General features: G+C 34.8%; 1 protein-coding gene across 1 annotated transcript; it reads right to left on the bottom strand.

Moving 5' to 3' along the window:
* Positions 1 to 4,250: 4,250 nt before the first annotated feature.
* Positions 4,251 to 5,192, bottom strand: LOC114088832 (olfactory receptor 8G50-like). Its single transcript, XM_027930568.2, has one exon. It carries the CDS (start codon positions 5,181 to 5,183, stop codon positions 4,251 to 4,253), a length of 933 nt encoding a protein of 310 aa, XP_027786369.2. The 5' UTR covers positions 5,184 to 5,192.
* Positions 5,193 to 18,734: the final 13,542 nt, after the last annotated feature.

Below are 18,734 nucleotides of genomic sequence, written 5' to 3'. Positions count from 1 at the left end.
ATTAAAGAATATCTTAGAAGTTGAAAAGATCACTCTTGTTTTTGGATAGGCAGAATTAATATTGTCCACATGGCCATCCTATCAAAAGCACTATACAGATTTAATGCAATTTGAATCAGAATGTCAATGACATTCTTCATAGAAACAGAAAAAGCAGTCTTGATATTCATTTGAAAAAATAAGAGACCCAGAATAGCCAGAGCAATCCTTAGCAAGAAGAGTGAAGAAGGTGGCCTCACTATACCAGAAAAACTATACTACAGAGCAATAGTAACAAAAACAGCATGGTATTGGCACCAAAATAGACTGGTAGACCAATGGTACAGAATACAGGATACAAAGAATAAACCACATAATTACAGTTATCTCATATTAGACAAAGGCACCAAAAACATTGGAGAAAAAAATAGCCTCTTCAACAAATGGTGCTGGAACACTGAAAATCCATATGAAATAAAATGAAATTTAACCCCTATCTTTCACTATGCCCAAAATTCAACTCAATGTGGATCAAGGACCTAGGAATTAAACCAGAGACCCTGCATCAAATACAAGATAAAATAGGCCCCAATATCCATTATATTGGATTAGGCCCCTACTTCTTTAATAAGACTTCTATAGCACAAGAATTAAAATCAAGAATTAATAAGTGGGATGCATTCAAACTAAAAGGCTTCTTTTCAGCAAAAGAAACAGTCAGTGAAGTAAATAGAGAGCCTGCAGATGGGAAACAAATTTTTTCCACTCACACATCAGACAGAGCACTAATATCTGGGGTATATAAATAATTCAAAAAGCTACACACCAAAATAATAAATAACCCAATTAATAAGTGGGCCAAGGAACTGAACAGACACTTCTTAGAGGTGATATACAATCAATCAGCAAATATATAAAAAATTATAAACATCTCTAGCTATTAGAGAAATCCAAACCAAAACTACTCTAAGATTCATCTCACTTCAATCAGAATGGCAGCTATTAAGAATACAAGCAACAATAAGTGTTGGCAAGGATGTGGGGAGAAATGCACACTCACACATTACTGGTGGGACTGTAAAATGGTCCACCCAGTCTGGAAAGCAGTATGGAGATTCCTTAGAAAACTTGGAATGGAACCATCTATCCCTTAAAATGGCCCAGCTATCCTAGTCCTTGGTCTATACTCAAAGGACTTAAAAACAGCATACTACAGGGACACAGTCACACCAATGTTTATTGCAGCACAATTCACCATAGCTAAACTGTGAAATCAACCTAGATGCCTGTCAGTAGATGAATGAATAAAGAAAATGTGGTATTTATACACAAAGGAATATTATCCAGCAATTAAAGATAATAAAATCATGACATTTGCAGGTAAATGGATGGAATTGGAGAATATAATGCTAAGTGAAGTTAGCCAATCCCCACAAAAAACAAATGCTGAATGTTCTCTCTGATATAAGGAGACTGATTCATAGTGTGGTTGGGAGGGGAATCATGTGAAGATTAGGTGAACTCTCGATAAGGCAACAGGGAGGGAGGAGAAAGGAGAGGGCAAGGAGTGTAAAAAAGATGGTGGAATGAGGGAATCATTTCCCTAAGTACAAGCATGAAGACACGAATGATGGGAATATACTTTGTATATTAAAAAATGTGCTCTATATTTATAATATGAATTATAATGCATTCTGCTGTCATATATAACAAATTAAAATAAAAATATTTTTAAAAGGCAATGGTAAGTAGCTATAAAATCTTAGATATTAAAATTAAAATCTAGTACTTCTACTTTAAGAATTGTAGAGCTGGCTTGTTATATGTTTAAAACTGAAACTTGGTGACTAAAGCTAGGAAAATAAAAGGGCCAAGAAAGAAAATTGCCAATACTTGGCTCTTCCTCTCTGAGATTTGCTCAAACCCATGGAACAAGAGGGCCTCTCTAAGGGCTGTGCACTCTGGGCCACATGACCTCCCAAACAGAGGGATCAATGGGACCATGGATAACAAAAAGCCCACCAGTGAACATGCTGGAAAGAAAGAAAATGTCCTTGGTTCTTCCAAGGGAAGCCACATGTGGTCAGGAAGACCTTGACCTATCCTTGCATATGGCACTAGAGAACCTAATAAGCTGCTCCTAACTTACCAAGAGTAACACTTTGATGATTGTCAGCTGATTTTAATAGTGTATAGGAACAAGATCAATTTGAACAACTTGGTCTTAATCAACTGACAGGAGAATTATAACCAAAGCACAACCATACATGGACATTTTAAAAGGAAAGACATTAATTCTTTTAATGTAACTTTAGATGTACGTTTGTGTCAGCCACATAAAAAGTAAGTAAAACTGGAGGGTATGAAAAAGGGTTCTAGACAGGAGTGCCTGATAACTCTCAAAAGACTATCAGAGTCAGAGGATTTTTGTTGTTTTTGTTTCTTTGTTTGTTTTTTTGATTCAATTTAAGACCTACAAATATTCATAATTTCCTCTATAGGCAGAGTGAGTCTGTGTTTGCTAGAATGATTATGTAACCCTCAGTGACAGAAATAAAGGGATCCCTGCTCAACACAGAGGTAATGCCAACAGAAAGGTATTTTTAAAAAATCAGATGGCATTAAGTAGCCTAATTAATCTTATGGGGAAATTTTTAGCATTATAAAAACCAAATGTTGTGTATATGTTGCTAACATCTCTGCTAATGTTTCTAAAGCCTTAACTGGCCTCCACTCACAAATCAGTGGCATATGGATCCCACCTGAGCATAAATGAGTTACCATCCTCATGGTTTCCAGAGACCAGCCAATAACACTAACTGTTTCAAGCTAATTGTTTCTAAAAAGTATGTTTTGCTGTCTTATTGATTATTTTCTACCAAACTCCTGCCTTGTGTACCCTTCATTCAGTCACACATGCAATACCACATGGACATTTGGACTATCCTGATGCTAACTACCCTTAACTCTACATACCCCTCCTGATGGAGAATATGAACTTTGAATTTCCTTCCTTTAGATGTCACCCCTTTTCAGCATTGAGTAGTCAGAATTAGGGTTGCTAAAGATTACCCCTGTGCACTTTCTCCTTCCTGTCCTTAGGCTGGGATGCAGAGAAAAAAGTGAAGGTGGGGCTGGGCACACACCTGTAATACCAGCAGCTCAGGTGGCTTGCTTGGGAGGGTGAGGCAAGAGGATCATGAGTTCAAAGCCAGCCTCAGCAAAAGTGAGGTGGTAAGCAACTCAGTGAGACTCTGTCTCTAAATAAAATACAATCTAGAACTGGGCATGTGGCTCAGTGGTTGAGTGCCTTGAGTTCAATCCCTGCTACCACCCACCAAAAAAAGAGAAGGCGGGGGTTCTGATGTCTATTAAGGAGCAAGTCATGTCCACTACTATGAACACCCAGCTTTGGGACCCATTGTATTTGGAAAAGTCTATTGTTATCTCCTTTCTCAAATAAAATTTGCTTTTCTACACTTGCCTTGGCATTTCCCAAGTGTTCAGTCTTCAAAACCAGTGGAATCTGTTTCTAATATCCAAGACTCGTGTCACTATTATAATTTCCTTAATAGACATAATCTCATTACTCTTTATGTTACTCAGTACTCCTTAATAGAGTTCTATACACTTTGTAAAAATTAGAGGTTATATCTTGTATATTCCAAATTGTTAAAGCTATTTATTTACTTATTTATATTTATTTGTGGTTGGACACAATACCTTTTACTTATTTATTTTTATGCCGTGCTGAGGATCAAACCCAGGGCTCCACATATGGAACGCACATACTCTACCTCTGAGCCAAACCCCAGCCCTAAAGCCACTTACTTTAGATCACAAATTCATAAATGCTTTCCAAGACACTTAATTAAGAAGGACAGGTACATAAACTATTGATAATAACAAAGAATAATGATCATATGTATTTATTTCCTGATTTAATATAAATGAATCATGCCTAAAAAGACTCATGTTACAAACACATAAAATATGAGCAATATTTTACATTTGGAGGAATTTGAAGAACTTTTTCAAATATTTGGAGGTTCTACAGGTTATTCAGGGTAGATGGATTCTGGGGTTTCCCAGTGGGGAGCTGTCTTCAATGTGTCTGATGCTGTGAATCTAGTCCTGTCCTTGGCACCTTTCTTCTACATAATCAAGTGCAGGCAAGCAATCTCATGCCTTCTGGACATCCATTGTTACAGAACTGCTTCCTTACTAAATCTGTACAAAATTATAAATTTTTGCTAAACAATAATACTCTTTCAGAAACTTTTATTTCCAAGGAGTTTACTTAGGGCCACTTTGACATCCTTATTCCTCAGGCTGTAGATCAGAGGGTTTAGCATGGGAACAATAATAGTGTAAAACACAGAGGACACTTTCCCTTGGTCCATGGAGCTGACTGATGATGGCTGCAGGTACATGAATGCTAGAGAACCAAAGAAGAGAGCGACAGCTGAGACGTGGGAGCTGCAGGTGCTGAAGGCTTTGTACCTGCCTTCGGTAGAGCGAATGTGCAGGATGCTGGCTATGATGAAGATGTAGGAGCTAAGGATTGTCATGGTTGGGAAAAAGATATTAAATGCACTTGAGGACAGACCTACCACCTCATTTATAAATGTACTGGAGCAGGAGAGCTCTAGTAGAGGAAAAAGATCACAGAAGTAATGGTTTATCATATCATCCTTACAGAAAAACACTCTTAGCATGCAGGTTGTGTGAACTGTAGCACAAATCAAGCCCATGCTATACACCCCAACTACCATCCAGGAACAGACTTGATTAGACATGGTAACATTGTAAAGCAAGGGGTTACAGATGGCAACATAGCGGTCATATGCCATTGCAGACAACATGTGACACTCTGCAATTGCAAAAACAATGAAAAAGTAGAGTTGAGTCATGCATTCGGGGTAGGAGATGATGTTTTTCTCCATTCCAAAGTTGACCAGCATTTTGGGGACAATCACAGTGGATTGACAGAGATCAATGAAGGAGAGATTGCTGAGGAGATAGTACATGGGGGTGTGCAGGTGAGAGCTGAGCCCAATCAGTGTGATCATGCCCAGGTTCCCCACCACTGTGAACACATAGATTCCTACAAAGAAGAGAAGGAGGGGCAGCTGGAGCTCTGGTTTGTCTGTTAATCCAGCCAGGATGAACTCAGTTACGATAGAATAATTTCCTTCTGCCATTTTCTTTTGAGAATTCTAATAGGAAGAGAAAAAAAATAGTTTTTATTGTATGATCACACAAAGACAGAATTAAAGTCATTTTAGCCAGGTTTTTCCTTTTATTTTCAGCTCTAAATTATGTCAGTTGTCAACGATGTTGGTATCACAGGAATAACTGACATGTTAATAAATATCATATATAACTATCCTTATGTGAGTTATGTGCTTTAAAATGTGTAATTGGTAGGACCCAGTCTCTGAACGCACAAGGAACTGTTTTAGTAACTTTGCGTTTTCTGAGTATTTTTCATTGTTTGTGTAATCTTCTCCAGTCCTCTGCAGAGCAAATTCTTAATATATTTTATGTGAAAAAAAATAGTAACATTTAAAGAAAAACACACTGAGATCACACTTAATGATGGAAAACTGAAAGCCTTTCCTCCTAACAAACAAGACAAGATGTTCACTCCCTGCACTTTTATTCAACACAATACTACAGGTCAGGCTAAGGCAATCATGAAAAAAAATGTATAATAAATTAATATTGGAAAACAAGAAGTAACACTATCATACTTATAAAATGCATAATTTTATGTATAGAAAATTCCACAAGAAATCTACCAAGATAACTGCTGGAACGAAGTCAAAAGTGAAGCAAGGTGGTAGAATAGCCTATCAGACAAAAAACTCAGTTACATTTCTACACACTTGAACTGAGCAATCAAAAATACTTTTGAAATAGCATAAACAATAAAATGAAATAAATAAGAATAAACTAAAAAATCAAAAGCAATACATTTCACTTAAAATAAAAAAAAAAATTTTGAATTCAAAAAGATCCCCATAAACGGAAAGACATCCAATTTCATTAATCAAGTGACTCAATCTGTGAAAATATCAGTACTACCCAGATGAATCTGCAAATTCAGTGTCATCCCTCTCCAACTCCCAGCCCTGTATTTTGTGGGCATTGATAGGCTGTTGTATTCAGCTTTGTTACTACTGTGATTAAAAGACCTCACAAGAACAATTTCAAAGGAGAAAAAGTATTTGGTGCTCACAGCTTTAGAGGTCTCAGTCCATAGACAGCCAGCTCCATTCCTCAGGGCTTGAGGTGAGGCTGAACATCATAATGCAACAATGAGATGGAGAGGAGCAGCTCAAAACATGAAGATCCAGAAGCAGAGATATTCCACTCAAAAATACAAAATACATACACAAAGGAACACCCCCAAAACCCACCTCCTCTAGCCAAACCTACCTGCCTTCACTTGCCACTCAGGGGATTAATTCTCTTAATGGAGGCTCTCATAACCCAATCATTTCACTTCCAAATGTTATTACATTATCTCAAACATGAAATTTCAGGGACACCTACTATCTAAACCATAACCCAGGCTGATAATAAAATCCTTATGAAAATGCAAGGATTCAGAATATCAAACAAAAAAAAATGTTAAAAGGGAAGAACAAAATTGGAGGGCTCACATTTTGCAATTTGAACACTTATTACCAAGTTAGATGGTGTGATTTTTGTCTCAAGTATAGACATGCAGGTCCAGGGAATAGAATTGACAATCCAGAAATAAACACACATCTCTGATCAATTGAATTGTTATAGGGATTTCATGCCAATTCAGTGGGGAAAATATTCTTTTGAACAAATGGTACTAGAATAATAATTACACGTAAAAGATATAATTTGGGCTGGGAAATGCAGCTCCTTGGTAAAACACAGGCCTAGCACCATAAAGCCCTGGGTTCAATCATCAGTATTGAAAAAAATAAGAAAATAAAATAAAAATTAATTTTGACTTTTTAAAAATCACACTATCCACAATAAATGAATTACAAAATGCTCTTAGAACATAAAAATAACTTTTGAAAAAGACTGAATCCTTGTGACCTAAATTTTAATGATGTTTTCTCAGAGAAAATACCCAAACCAGAGATCACCATAGAAAAAAGTTGGACACCATAAAAATGTAAAACAAAAGTATTTTAAAGAACAGTATCCACCTAACTTATACTTCAGGTATGTGTAATATAGCAAAATGTACCCTACTGTCATGTATATCTAAAAGGAGCAAATAAAGATATTATAGTCCAAAAACATAATTCTAAAAGCAAAGGAACCATTCATAAATAATGTATTTAATCTTTATAAATGAAAAAGAGAGAAATAAAATTCATCTTCATATAAATTTTCAGTTATATGCTTAATGGAAGTTACATGTTACTTTCCTTTAAAAAAATGCCTATAGTAATTCTATAATAACACACTATAATGAAAAGTAGTTTCGATTAATAGTAGTTTTGCTGGATACTAGTAACAGCAGGGAAGTATTTGTGGTTAGTATACATCTATGTATGATATTCCAAAGTGCATAAATGCATCCTATGGTCATGTATAACTAATTAAAAAAAATTAATTATTTTTTAAAGAACTTTAACAATTTAACAATGAAAAGGACAAATGGCCCAGTTGGAAATATGTGAGAGGATTCCAATAAACATTCTTCTATTTGAGATATACAAATGACCAATAAGCCCCTGAAAATATCTTAGTCATCATTCATCATTTATTAAGGAAATTAAAATCATAACCATAGTGAGAAAACATTTCACATCTATCAGAAAGTCTATAACCAACAAGGCAGATAAGTATAATGGTTGACAAGAATGTGACAGCATTGGAACCCTCATCAATTGCTGGTGGAACTGTACAATATACAAACTTTTAGGCAAACAGTTTATGGGTTCTTCAAATCATGAAGCATAGGATTACCTCATAGCCCAGCAATTTCATGGCTGGGTGGATACCAGAATTCAAAAAACATACACACAAAAGTTTGCATATGTATGACCAGAGTAATTGTACTTTTAAGAGCCAAAAGATTAGAAGCACCCACATGTCCATCCAGTGAGGAATGAACAAGCAGAATGAGGGATGCCCATATGATAGAGTATTATTCTTTGATAAAATGGAATGAAGAACTAAGATATGTCAAATCATGAACGAACCTGAAACATGCTAAGTGAAAGAAACCAGACACCATACATTATATTATTTTATTTATAGGATGGGTCCACAACAGAGAAATATATACAGAAAGCAAGCTTAGAGTCTGGTGGAGACTGTGAGAAGGAAGATATTAGGGTGGGACTGCTCATGGGGATAGGGCTTTATTTAGGTGATGAAAACATTCTACATTAGAACACAGTGATGGTTGTAGACTTCATTAACATGCTAAAAAAACTGAAATGCATACATAAAAGATAAATTATACAATGTTACTTATATTTTATTATATTTTAAAATGTATTATAAAATTAAAACAAGAAAATAATAACACCATTTAGCTAGGTGCTTAGGCCTATGATCCCAGCAGCTTGGGTAGCTAAGGCAGGGGGATGGTAAATTCAAAGTCAGCCTCAGCAACTTAGCAAGGTCTTAAGCAACTTAGCAAGGCCCTGTCTCTAAATAAAAAAAAAAAAAAAATTAAAAATGGGCTGGGATGTGACTCAATGTTTAAATACCCCAGGGTTCCGTCCCTGGTAACAAATTAACATCATCATCATCACCACAACCATCATTGACACAAAACATTCCATCACAATGTACTGATGAATGTCACTCTATAAGTCTCCTCATCTACTTTAGGTCTGGTATATTCTATAATTGAGTAAAATATGTTCATTATACTTTTCTCCAAACAATATGGTAATTTAATTTTGCACATATGAAAAAATGTCCTAGTTGGCCTCAAAAACTGTAATAATCTTCTGCTATCATGGGAAATTTTCTCTCCAATACATCATCAAGGAAAACATAGGCATTTCTAACTGCTATTAAAAACTGATAGATATAATGCGGAAAAATATTCAATTTAAAATGTTCTTTCTATGCCTTCATCAGAGAAAAATATCATCAAATGGTAAAATAAATAAAAATGATTATAGAAGACTGAATTACAGCACCTAGAAGGATTGTCAGAAAATCTCCAACAGATTTGAGTAGGGACCTAGCAATTTGCTTCTTGACACCTGCTTTCTTCTGACTCTCCACAGGCCAACACTTGCAGAGGACAACTATCCCTAATTCTGGACCAATTTTATACTTTACTAGAAAAACTGAAGCATGTCTCCAGTAGAATTGTTAACTCATGGTCAAGCCAAAATGTTGCTGATATTGTACACGCAGACCTGGAAGATTCTTACTTATCTCTTATAAAAGCTGTTATTTATTTAAGCATATCTCTCTACTTTACCTCTATTCCTGAGGCTGAACTTCCATAGTGCTATGGTTTGAATGTGTCCTCCAGAGTTCATACATTGCAAACTTGATCCCCAGTGCAACAATATTGAAAACTGGGACCTTAAGAAGAGATTAAGTCATGAGGTGACTGGATTAGTGGTGTTCTGAGAATGGGCTAATCATCAGAGGTGTGGGTTCCTAATGTAAGAACTAGTTTGCCCCCTTTCCTCTGTCTCATGTGTGTCCTCTTTTGTCCTTGATTATTCTACCATAGGATGCAGCAAGAAGGCCCTCATCAGATGCATCCTTTGACCTTAAACTTACTATACTTACTAATATAGTAAGACAGATAAATTTCTGTTCATTATACATAATCCCGTGAGTGGTACTTTGCTACAGAAACACAAAACAAACAAAGAAATATATTCTCCCATAGTTCCTACTCTTTACAATTTTCTAGCTTATGACTTTTTCTTTGTCCTTGGCCTCTCACAAGGCTGTCCCATGAAATACCAATCTCCATCACAGAAGCTCCATAATTATCTATTGCTCATTGTAACTCTCCGAAATGCTTGGGACTCTGACCCATTCCATGTGACCAGCTTCCTCTGAAGTCTAACTCTGACACATGCTCTTCATTCCTACTGCTTCCTGTTTTGATTTGCTAACAGTACCTCTGTGCTTCAATGTCTTTGAACTTGGATGATGCCATCAACAAATTATTATGAAATCATAGATAATAGTAATGAAGATTTATATTGGGGATAATGCTTCAAGAAGATACTTTTAAGGGGTAAATGTAGACTTACACTAAAGGAAGATTATCCTGGCACTGTGGAGCACACCTGTAATTCCAGCAGCTTGGAAAGCTGAGACAGGAAGATCACAAGTTTAAAGCTAGCCTCAGCAACAGTGAGGTATCAGGCAACTCTGTGAGACCCTGTCTGTAACTAAAATACGCAATAGGGCTGGGGATGTGGCTCAGTGGTTGAGTGCCCTTGAGTTCAATTCCCAGTACCCCCCCCAAAAAAAAATGATTAACATTGATAAGCAAAATTTGACTATGGGAGAATATCCCCTGTTTTGAATAATAGAGCTTAGAAGGGGACAGGGAGGCTGAGTAGCAACTGTGGTAAAAACCTTGATCGGGCAAGTGATACTGGTCACTGCTAACATGGGTCTAGACAGTGATGGGTGTCTATGAAGGCTTCTGTATTAAACAAACAAAAATTTCCTTCTTCTATTTCCCAATATATGTCACATGACAGGCCTATTACATGAAAGGAACTATGTATGCCCTCAGATTTAATGCAGAATTTCTTTTGTTTCTCTTTACTTCTATCACATTATTTTGTGTAATCCTATTTAATAGTTAAGGCCTTTCTATAATAGTGACATCACAGTAATAAGACCAAATTCTGTGTGTCCAGGAGTGTGTTACTTTTGCCTTGATGTAGCATGTACTAGTTGGAATTATCTATCAGTAATTTACCAGTTTTTTTTTTATCTGCAACTAATTGTAAATTCATGACAGGGCTGGCACAGAGCCTTGTATATAGCGAGTCTCAATATAAATGTGATTAATAAAATGGTTACAAGAAGCTTAGAGATGAGTTAATACAGGTTCAAAATGAAAGAACAAAGCTCATGTATTGCCTAAGTTGAAATGAGCAAACAAAATAAGTATCTGCCTTGATTTCATACTTCGAAGAACAGGGATATGATTAGGGAACCTGTGCTCACCAGGGAGTGTGGCTCTGACAGTGAGGACAAGGAGAGACAGATAAACAGACACCTGCATCTCTATTAACACTTAGGGAAAGACTGCAGCAGAATGTTCTAAGATTTTAAAAGTCATGGTCTGGAATTCAGACATACCCCTCCTTCTTTTCAGCAGGCCAATGCTGTATAGTTTTTCTTCTCTGTTGCACTGGAGGAAAATGACTTTGATGATGTAAGGAGGTGACACACCCAAGGTGTCCTTTGAATCACTAATCTTGATCTATGCTGAAGCTGATGCCCAAAGCCATTTGCCTCTGCAAAGCTGGGCTGATGTTATGATTTTTTATGCTACATATAAGGTATAAACGGGAACAAACAATGATAATGACGTCCCACTGGAATCTCATCTCACAAGAATGAACTCTGGGGAAAACTGACAATTAGAATTTCCCTTTCCCCATTATATTTTCAAGATATTATCAGTACTCTATTTTATTTTATCTATTTAGTTAGATTTTTTTTTGCTTTTATTGGTATATTATTTATTTTGTCATAATCATTCATGCATAGAGTTTAATTTACTCCAGTTCAGTTTCTGATGCCCCCTTCTCTTCTCTTTCCTTTGGTTCCCTTTACTTTGTTCCCCTTCCCTCTACCCTCCTCTGGTACCCTTCTTCTACTCTACTGGTCTTTATTTTGCTTATTTAATTTATTTATTTATATTGACACTTTATGCATATGCATAAGAGTTGAACTCACTGTGGTGTATTTATACATGCACATAACATAGATTTGTCAAATTCATTCCGCATTTCCTCCCCTTTCCCATCTCTCCTTCTTCCCTCTCAATTTCCTTCTTCTACTCCAGAGATATTCCCTTTTCCTTCTTGATATTCAACCCACTACTTTTTCTATTACTTTTCTTTAGCTTCTACATATGAGAGAAAATACTTGACCCTTAATTTTCTGAGATGAGCTTATTTCATGCAGCATGATGTTCTCCATTTCCATCCAGTTACCAGAAAATGCCATAATTTTCTTTATGCTTGAGTAATACTCTATTGTGTATATACGACTTCTTAATCTAGTCCTCTATTTATTGGCACCTGGACATATTACATATCTGAACTATAGCTGCCCTGTTCAAAATATTTGTGTGGTTGTATCACTAGAGTGTGCTGAGTTTAGTTCTTTGGGATAAATACAAAGAAATGGGATTGCTGAGCCATGTGGTGGTTTCCATTCCTAGTTAAATCTTCACACTGTTTTCAGAGTGTACTTATTTTTAGTCCCACCAATAATGTATGAGTGTACATTTCCCTCACATCCTTTCCAGAATTTATTATTATTTATATTCTTGATACAACTGGAGTGAAATAAAGTCTATGTGTTTTTTTGATTTTCATTTATTTGTTTGCTAGGAATGTTGAATATTCTTTCCATATAGGCGTTGGCCATTTGTGTTTCTTCTTTGAGAAATGTCTGTTTACCTATTTCTTGATTGGCTTCTTTGTGGATTTTTTTTTTTTTTTGGGTGTGTGTGTGTGTTAATCTTGTGTTCTTTGTATATTCTTAATATTCATTAAATGGCAGAAGAGTAGCTGGCAAACATTTTCTCCCATTCTGTAACTCTCTCTTCATGCTCCTTATTATTTTCTTTGCTGTGTAGCTTTTTAATTTGATGCCATTCTAATTACGTATTCTTTTTTTTTTCTTCTTGAGCTTTGTGTCTTGTTAATGAAGTCAGTGCCTGTGCCAATATGGTGGTATGTTGACCCTATGTTTTCTTTTAGCAATTGTACTATTTCTGGTCACATTCTTAATTCAATTGCACTTTTGTGCAGGTTGAGAAGTACAAACCTAGTTTTCTTCTTCTGCATATAGATATTCAGCAGCATTTTTTAAAAGACTAACTTTTCTTCTACATATATTTTTGGTATGGATTAAAAAGAATGATTATAAATTTTATTCCAAGACATTTCAAAATTTAAAATTTCAGAAAAATTTCCAGACATACACTGAAGGAATTTTTTAAAGAGATTTCTTGAAAAGAAAAATATATATAAGTAGGGAAGTAAGCAATTGTTGTAAGAGTTAAAATTTTAAATTTCTTATTGACCTTTTATATCTGTGTTTAGAATATCATAGTCACAAAACACTAGTTCTTGGAATTATTTTAACTTGAGTCTTAATAAAAATTTGTTCTCATTAAATTTGTGTGCTAAAGTATGGTTTATATTAACAAAGATTTCACTGATTGTGGTGGTGCATGCCTGTAATCCCAGCATCTGGGAGGCTGAGGCAGGGGGAAAATGAATTTAAAGCCAGCCTCAACAACGATGAGGCTCTAAGCAATTCAGTGAGACCCTATCTCTAAATAAAATACAAAATAGGTCTGAGGATGTGGCTCAGGGATCAGGTGCCCCTGAGTTCAATCCCTGGTACCCCACACCTGGGAAAAAAAAAAGACAAAGACCAGTGAGGAATAATTAACAAGACTAAAAAGAAGAGATGAGGACATTTTCCTTGTAAAGAAAAATTGAAATTTTTAATAATAATGAAAATATATATTATAGTCACTCTTTTCATGGTAAAGATATTGGGAGTAAAATTACATTTAATGTTATTTATTAAATGTTATATAATTTTAAGACAATGATTGCAATCAATTTTTTTCATTAAATTTAATTGGAATGCTTCAACTTTTGTTAGATATGGACTTTTAGTTGGATGTTTAAAGGTATTTTGGAAATTGCCATTCTCTACCATTTTTTTAATATGGCAAAAACTTAATAACATAATTGAAAGTCCCATAAAAATATTGCTCATCAATAATGATCCAGCCTTAGAAATAAAAATAAGATGCAAAACAATACACAATTTTTATTCTCAAGAATTTGGCTATTTCCAAGGCCAGAGATGTGGCTCAGTGGTATAGGGATTACCTAGCAGGCATGAAGCCCTGGGTTTGATCCCCAGAAGTGAAAAAAAAGAATTTGGCTATTTCTTTAAGTACAATCCACATGCAATCATTAATAGTAAACATCTTTACAGAAGATGTTTACTATGGATACATCTTTATAGTAGATGTGATGAACCAGAGGTACACCCAGTTATTACTTGGAGGGATGACAAATGCATGAGAATTAAACTGTTATCTTTGTCAATGAAATGTGCATAAAATTTGGACAAACAGGAAGCCATTCAGGATGGCTGTGAGAATGAATACAAGACAAGAGGAATGAACACAGCATTGTAGAGATGGTATATAGACTATTCTGCCCAGCATGACATACACCTTTCTTGTAGATTTTAATAGATGTTAAAAATCTGTATTTTATACATGCATTACACATTTCATTTTTTCCATAGTTTTAATTGGTACATTATAATTATACATAATGATGAGATTTGTTGTTACATATTTATACATGCACATGTCATAACAATATAATTTAATCAACATTTTTCAGCATTTTTACTTTCCTTAGTCTCCTTCCTCCCTATAGCCCCATTCCTTTACACTTTTGGTATCCTTACTATTTTCATGAGATGCACTCCCATGCTTTTTTTTTCCTCTCTAGCTTCCCCATATGAGAGAAAATATAATTCTTGACTTTCTGAGATTGAATTATTATGAGTATTATTTTCTCAAATTCTTTCCATTTTTTTCTGCACATCACATAATTTCATTTCTATGACTGAGTTAAGCTCTTTTGTGTATATATACATTATCCTTATTCATTAATCTGTTGATGGACTTTTAATTTGGTTCCATTATTTAACTATTGTGAAATGTGCTGCTATCAACATGATCATGCATATATCACTATTGTACAATAACTTTAATACTTTAAGTAAATGTGGAGGTGTGGTCTAACTGCATCTTATGGTGATCACATTACTAGTTGTTTTAGTCAGCTTTTTCACTGCTGTAACCAAAAGACATGACAAGAACAATTAGAAGAGTAAAAGTTTATTGGGGGCTGACAGTTTCAGAGGTCTCAGTCCATAGACAACAGGCTACATTCATTGGGGCTTGAGGTGAGGCAGAGCAACATGGTGAAAGTGTGTGGTGGGGAAAGCAGCTGGGGACATTACCAGGAAGCAGAGAGAGACTAAGCTCAGCTCACAAAATATATACCTAAAAGGCATTCCCACAATGACCCACCTCCTCTAGCCACAGTTTACCTGGCTACAATCACTGATCAGTTAAACCCTATTGATGCACTAATTGTTTAAGGTTCTCATACCCTAATCATTTTATCTCTAAACTTTCTTTCATTGTTTTACACATAAACTTTGGGGGGACACCTATTACAAACCATAACCCTAGTATTTTGAGGAAGCCTATACTGATTTCCACAATGGTTGCACTAATTTAAAATCCCACTAACAATGTATAACTGATCCTTTCTCCCCATATTCACCAGCATTTTTTTTTTTTGGATTGATGATTGCCATTCTAACTGGAGTGATATGAAATCTCAGGGTAGTTTTGAATTGTAATTCCATGATAGTTAAAGATGTTAAAATTCTTTCATGCATTTATTAGCTATGTGTATTTCTTTGTAGAAATTTCTGTTTGGTTCATTTGTCCATTTATTGATTGGGTTATTTTTTTTTCCAGTGTTAAGTTTCTTGAGTTTTTAATATATTCTGGATATTAATCCTCTGGAAGAGAATAGCTAGCAATGAGTTTCTCCCATTCTGTATATTGTCTTTTAATATTCATGATTGATTCCTTTTCTATGCAGAAGTTTTTTAATTTCATAGCATCACATTTATTAGTTCTTGGCACCATTTCCTGACCTTTAGGGGTCCTATTAAGAAATTCATTGCCGGGACCTGTACTTTGGAGTGCTGACCCCACATTTTCTTCTAATAGTTACAAAGTTACTGTTCTAATTTCTAGGTGTTTTTTGTTTGTTTGTTTGTTTACCATTTTGAGTTGATTTTTGTGTAGGGTGAAAGATGGGTATTTAGTTTCTTCCTTCTACATATGAATAACCAATTTTTTCAACACTAATTATTAAAAAGACTGTCTTTTCTCCATGGCATGTGTTTTGCCCCTTTTGTCCAGGATCGACAATTACATCTGTGAGGGTCTGTCTCTGTGTCTTCTATTCTGTTCCATTTATCTATGTGTCTGTTTTTAGGTCAGTGCCATGAAGCTTCTCTTGCTCTAGTGCTGCAGTACAATTTGAAGTCACTTATTCTGATACCTCCAACAGTTTTTGTTTTTGCTTAGAATTGCTTTCGCTATTTTGGATCTTTTATTCTTCTGAATAAATTCAGTATTGTTGTTTCTAGTTCTATTTTTGCAAAAGTGCCATTGGTATTTTGATGAAGATTGCATTGAATCTATATGTAGTTTTTGGTAGTATGGTCATTTTAACAATATTAATTCTGCTTATTCATGAACATTGAAGGAAAGTCTTTCATTTTCTGAGGTTTTATTCAATTTCTTTCTTCAGTGCTCTATCATTTTCCTTGTAGAATTCTTTTACTCCTTTGTAAATTGCATTTGAATCACAAGTAACACTATTATTCCTGTTAGATGCAATGATATATCCAAATGTTAAACCCTTGAAAGAACAAAGGTGAGTCATTTATGTCTTGATACAAGTATTGGATAACACAGATGACATAGTTATTTCTGATGTTCGTTCTTCTTTTTTTTCCTTAATAATAAACATCCCGAGGTTTAAGATTGACACACTGTTATCTACATATTCATGATGTTTTTGTCACTATATTTATCTATGTGAGTTCGACCTTTTCAAAGAGATACAGATTGAGGAATCTGTCAGACTGTGCTCTACAGATCAGGAGACATTCCCTTCTCTGTCCATATGTCTCTGTCTGGTGGTCAGTTGGTGGATATGAAGGATGGATCTGGAGACATTGAGAACACAGATGGATACTACAAGAAATGGTATAGAACAATATTTTAAAATAAGCTTACATCTATGATGAGTCACGGAACTAACCCTGAATCATTTACTGACTTAAAGCAACCATGTGTGTGTGTATGTGTGTGTGTGTGTGTGTGCGCGCGCACGCATGTTTGTATAATGCACAACCAAAGATAATCCAAACTAATACAGAAGGTAATGCATGATTTACCTAACATTTGTTTCTGTGATATCCCAAATAACTCTGAAAAAAACTCATTGTAAGAGGAATTCTTTTGTTTTGGAAATAATGTGTGTTTGTGTCAGAGCAATGAAAGACAAACTACTTTTTGTGTGTGTGGTAGATCTTCCATGGAATCTATCAGACAGTAATGGTACTATTTTAAATGCATGATATTCAGCAAAATTACTATAGTAATTTCAGTTATTTTTATTCTTTTAAACATGTTTAACAGTATAAGTGCATACATAAATGCTGCGAAATGTAAAATTTAATAAAGATAAATTTATCAGATACTCAACAATATGTAAAATATACTATTTGTTGATTGTTTAATACCTACAGCAATAGAATCAAAATTACATACACATAAACCTTATAAAACATAGCTAAACAAGATATATGCAATGTACACATAAATACATGCAGTACACAATAGCATATACACAATAGGAATCATATATATATACTTATGTATAGATATATGTGCATACATAAGGCTATATTGGTAGGAAAAATAACAGGGCATGAAGTACATGGAAACTGATTAGTACATGGAAAATGCAGGATTTTCTCCTAGTTTTCAATAAGTGCATAACCTCCTCTCTCTCATTGTACTTTTGGCTTTATAGGGTGACTTAAATTGACATGACATTGAAGTGTTTATGTCACACTTGTGAAGGAAAAATATGCAGTGTTTTTATAAGTTAGATGAGACAAATAATCAGAAATTATATAATAATAGTGGAATAAAACATGATATGGGGGATTAGTAAAAACAAGTATGGAATTATCATGAAAAAGAAGAGGTAGCACAGTCCTGATACTGTGCAGTAAAGAAAGTTGCATAAACACATGTCAAAATAATCATGGTATTTCCAATCTTGTATATTGTTGGCAATATCTTGCCCTGTGATATCTTTTTCTAGGTAGAAATTATTTTATTACCAATTATATGCCTCCATATTCCTTAATGTAGTTCTACAAACTTCATAAGTATTAGGAATTATATTTTTAATTATCCAAATATTAGAATGATTTATTTTAAAGATCAAAATTTCAAAAATATTTACTAATAGTTTAAAAGGCCAGGTACACAAATCAATGGAAATACCAAAGGTTAATGATGAAATATATTTATTCTCTGAATTAAGAAAGTGAATATGGTCCATAAAGACTCATCTTCCAAACATGTAAAATATAATCAACCATCTGGATGATGTTGAAGAACTTCAAAAGTATTTAGATATAATCCAGGTCATGCTAGGTAAATAGACTCTGGGCATCCTAGCATGGTGCTGCCCTTCATGTTCAAATCTTGTGAATCCAGTCTTACCATTGGTACCTTTCTTACAAATAATCATCTACTAGAAGCAATCTGATGACTTGTGGATATTTATTGTTCCCAATGCACGATTTCCTTACCAAACTTTTTCCTAAGCAAAATCCTGTCT

This window comes from Marmota flaviventris, chromosome 9, assembly GCF_047511675.1.
Source record: "Marmota flaviventris isolate mMarFla1 chromosome 9, mMarFla1.hap1, whole genome shotgun sequence".
Classification (NCBI taxonomy): Eukaryota; Metazoa; Chordata; class Mammalia; order Rodentia; family Sciuridae; genus Marmota; species Marmota flaviventris.
Note: the sequence above shows the minus strand (reverse complement) of the source record. Positions and strands in the feature narration are given on the sequence as shown.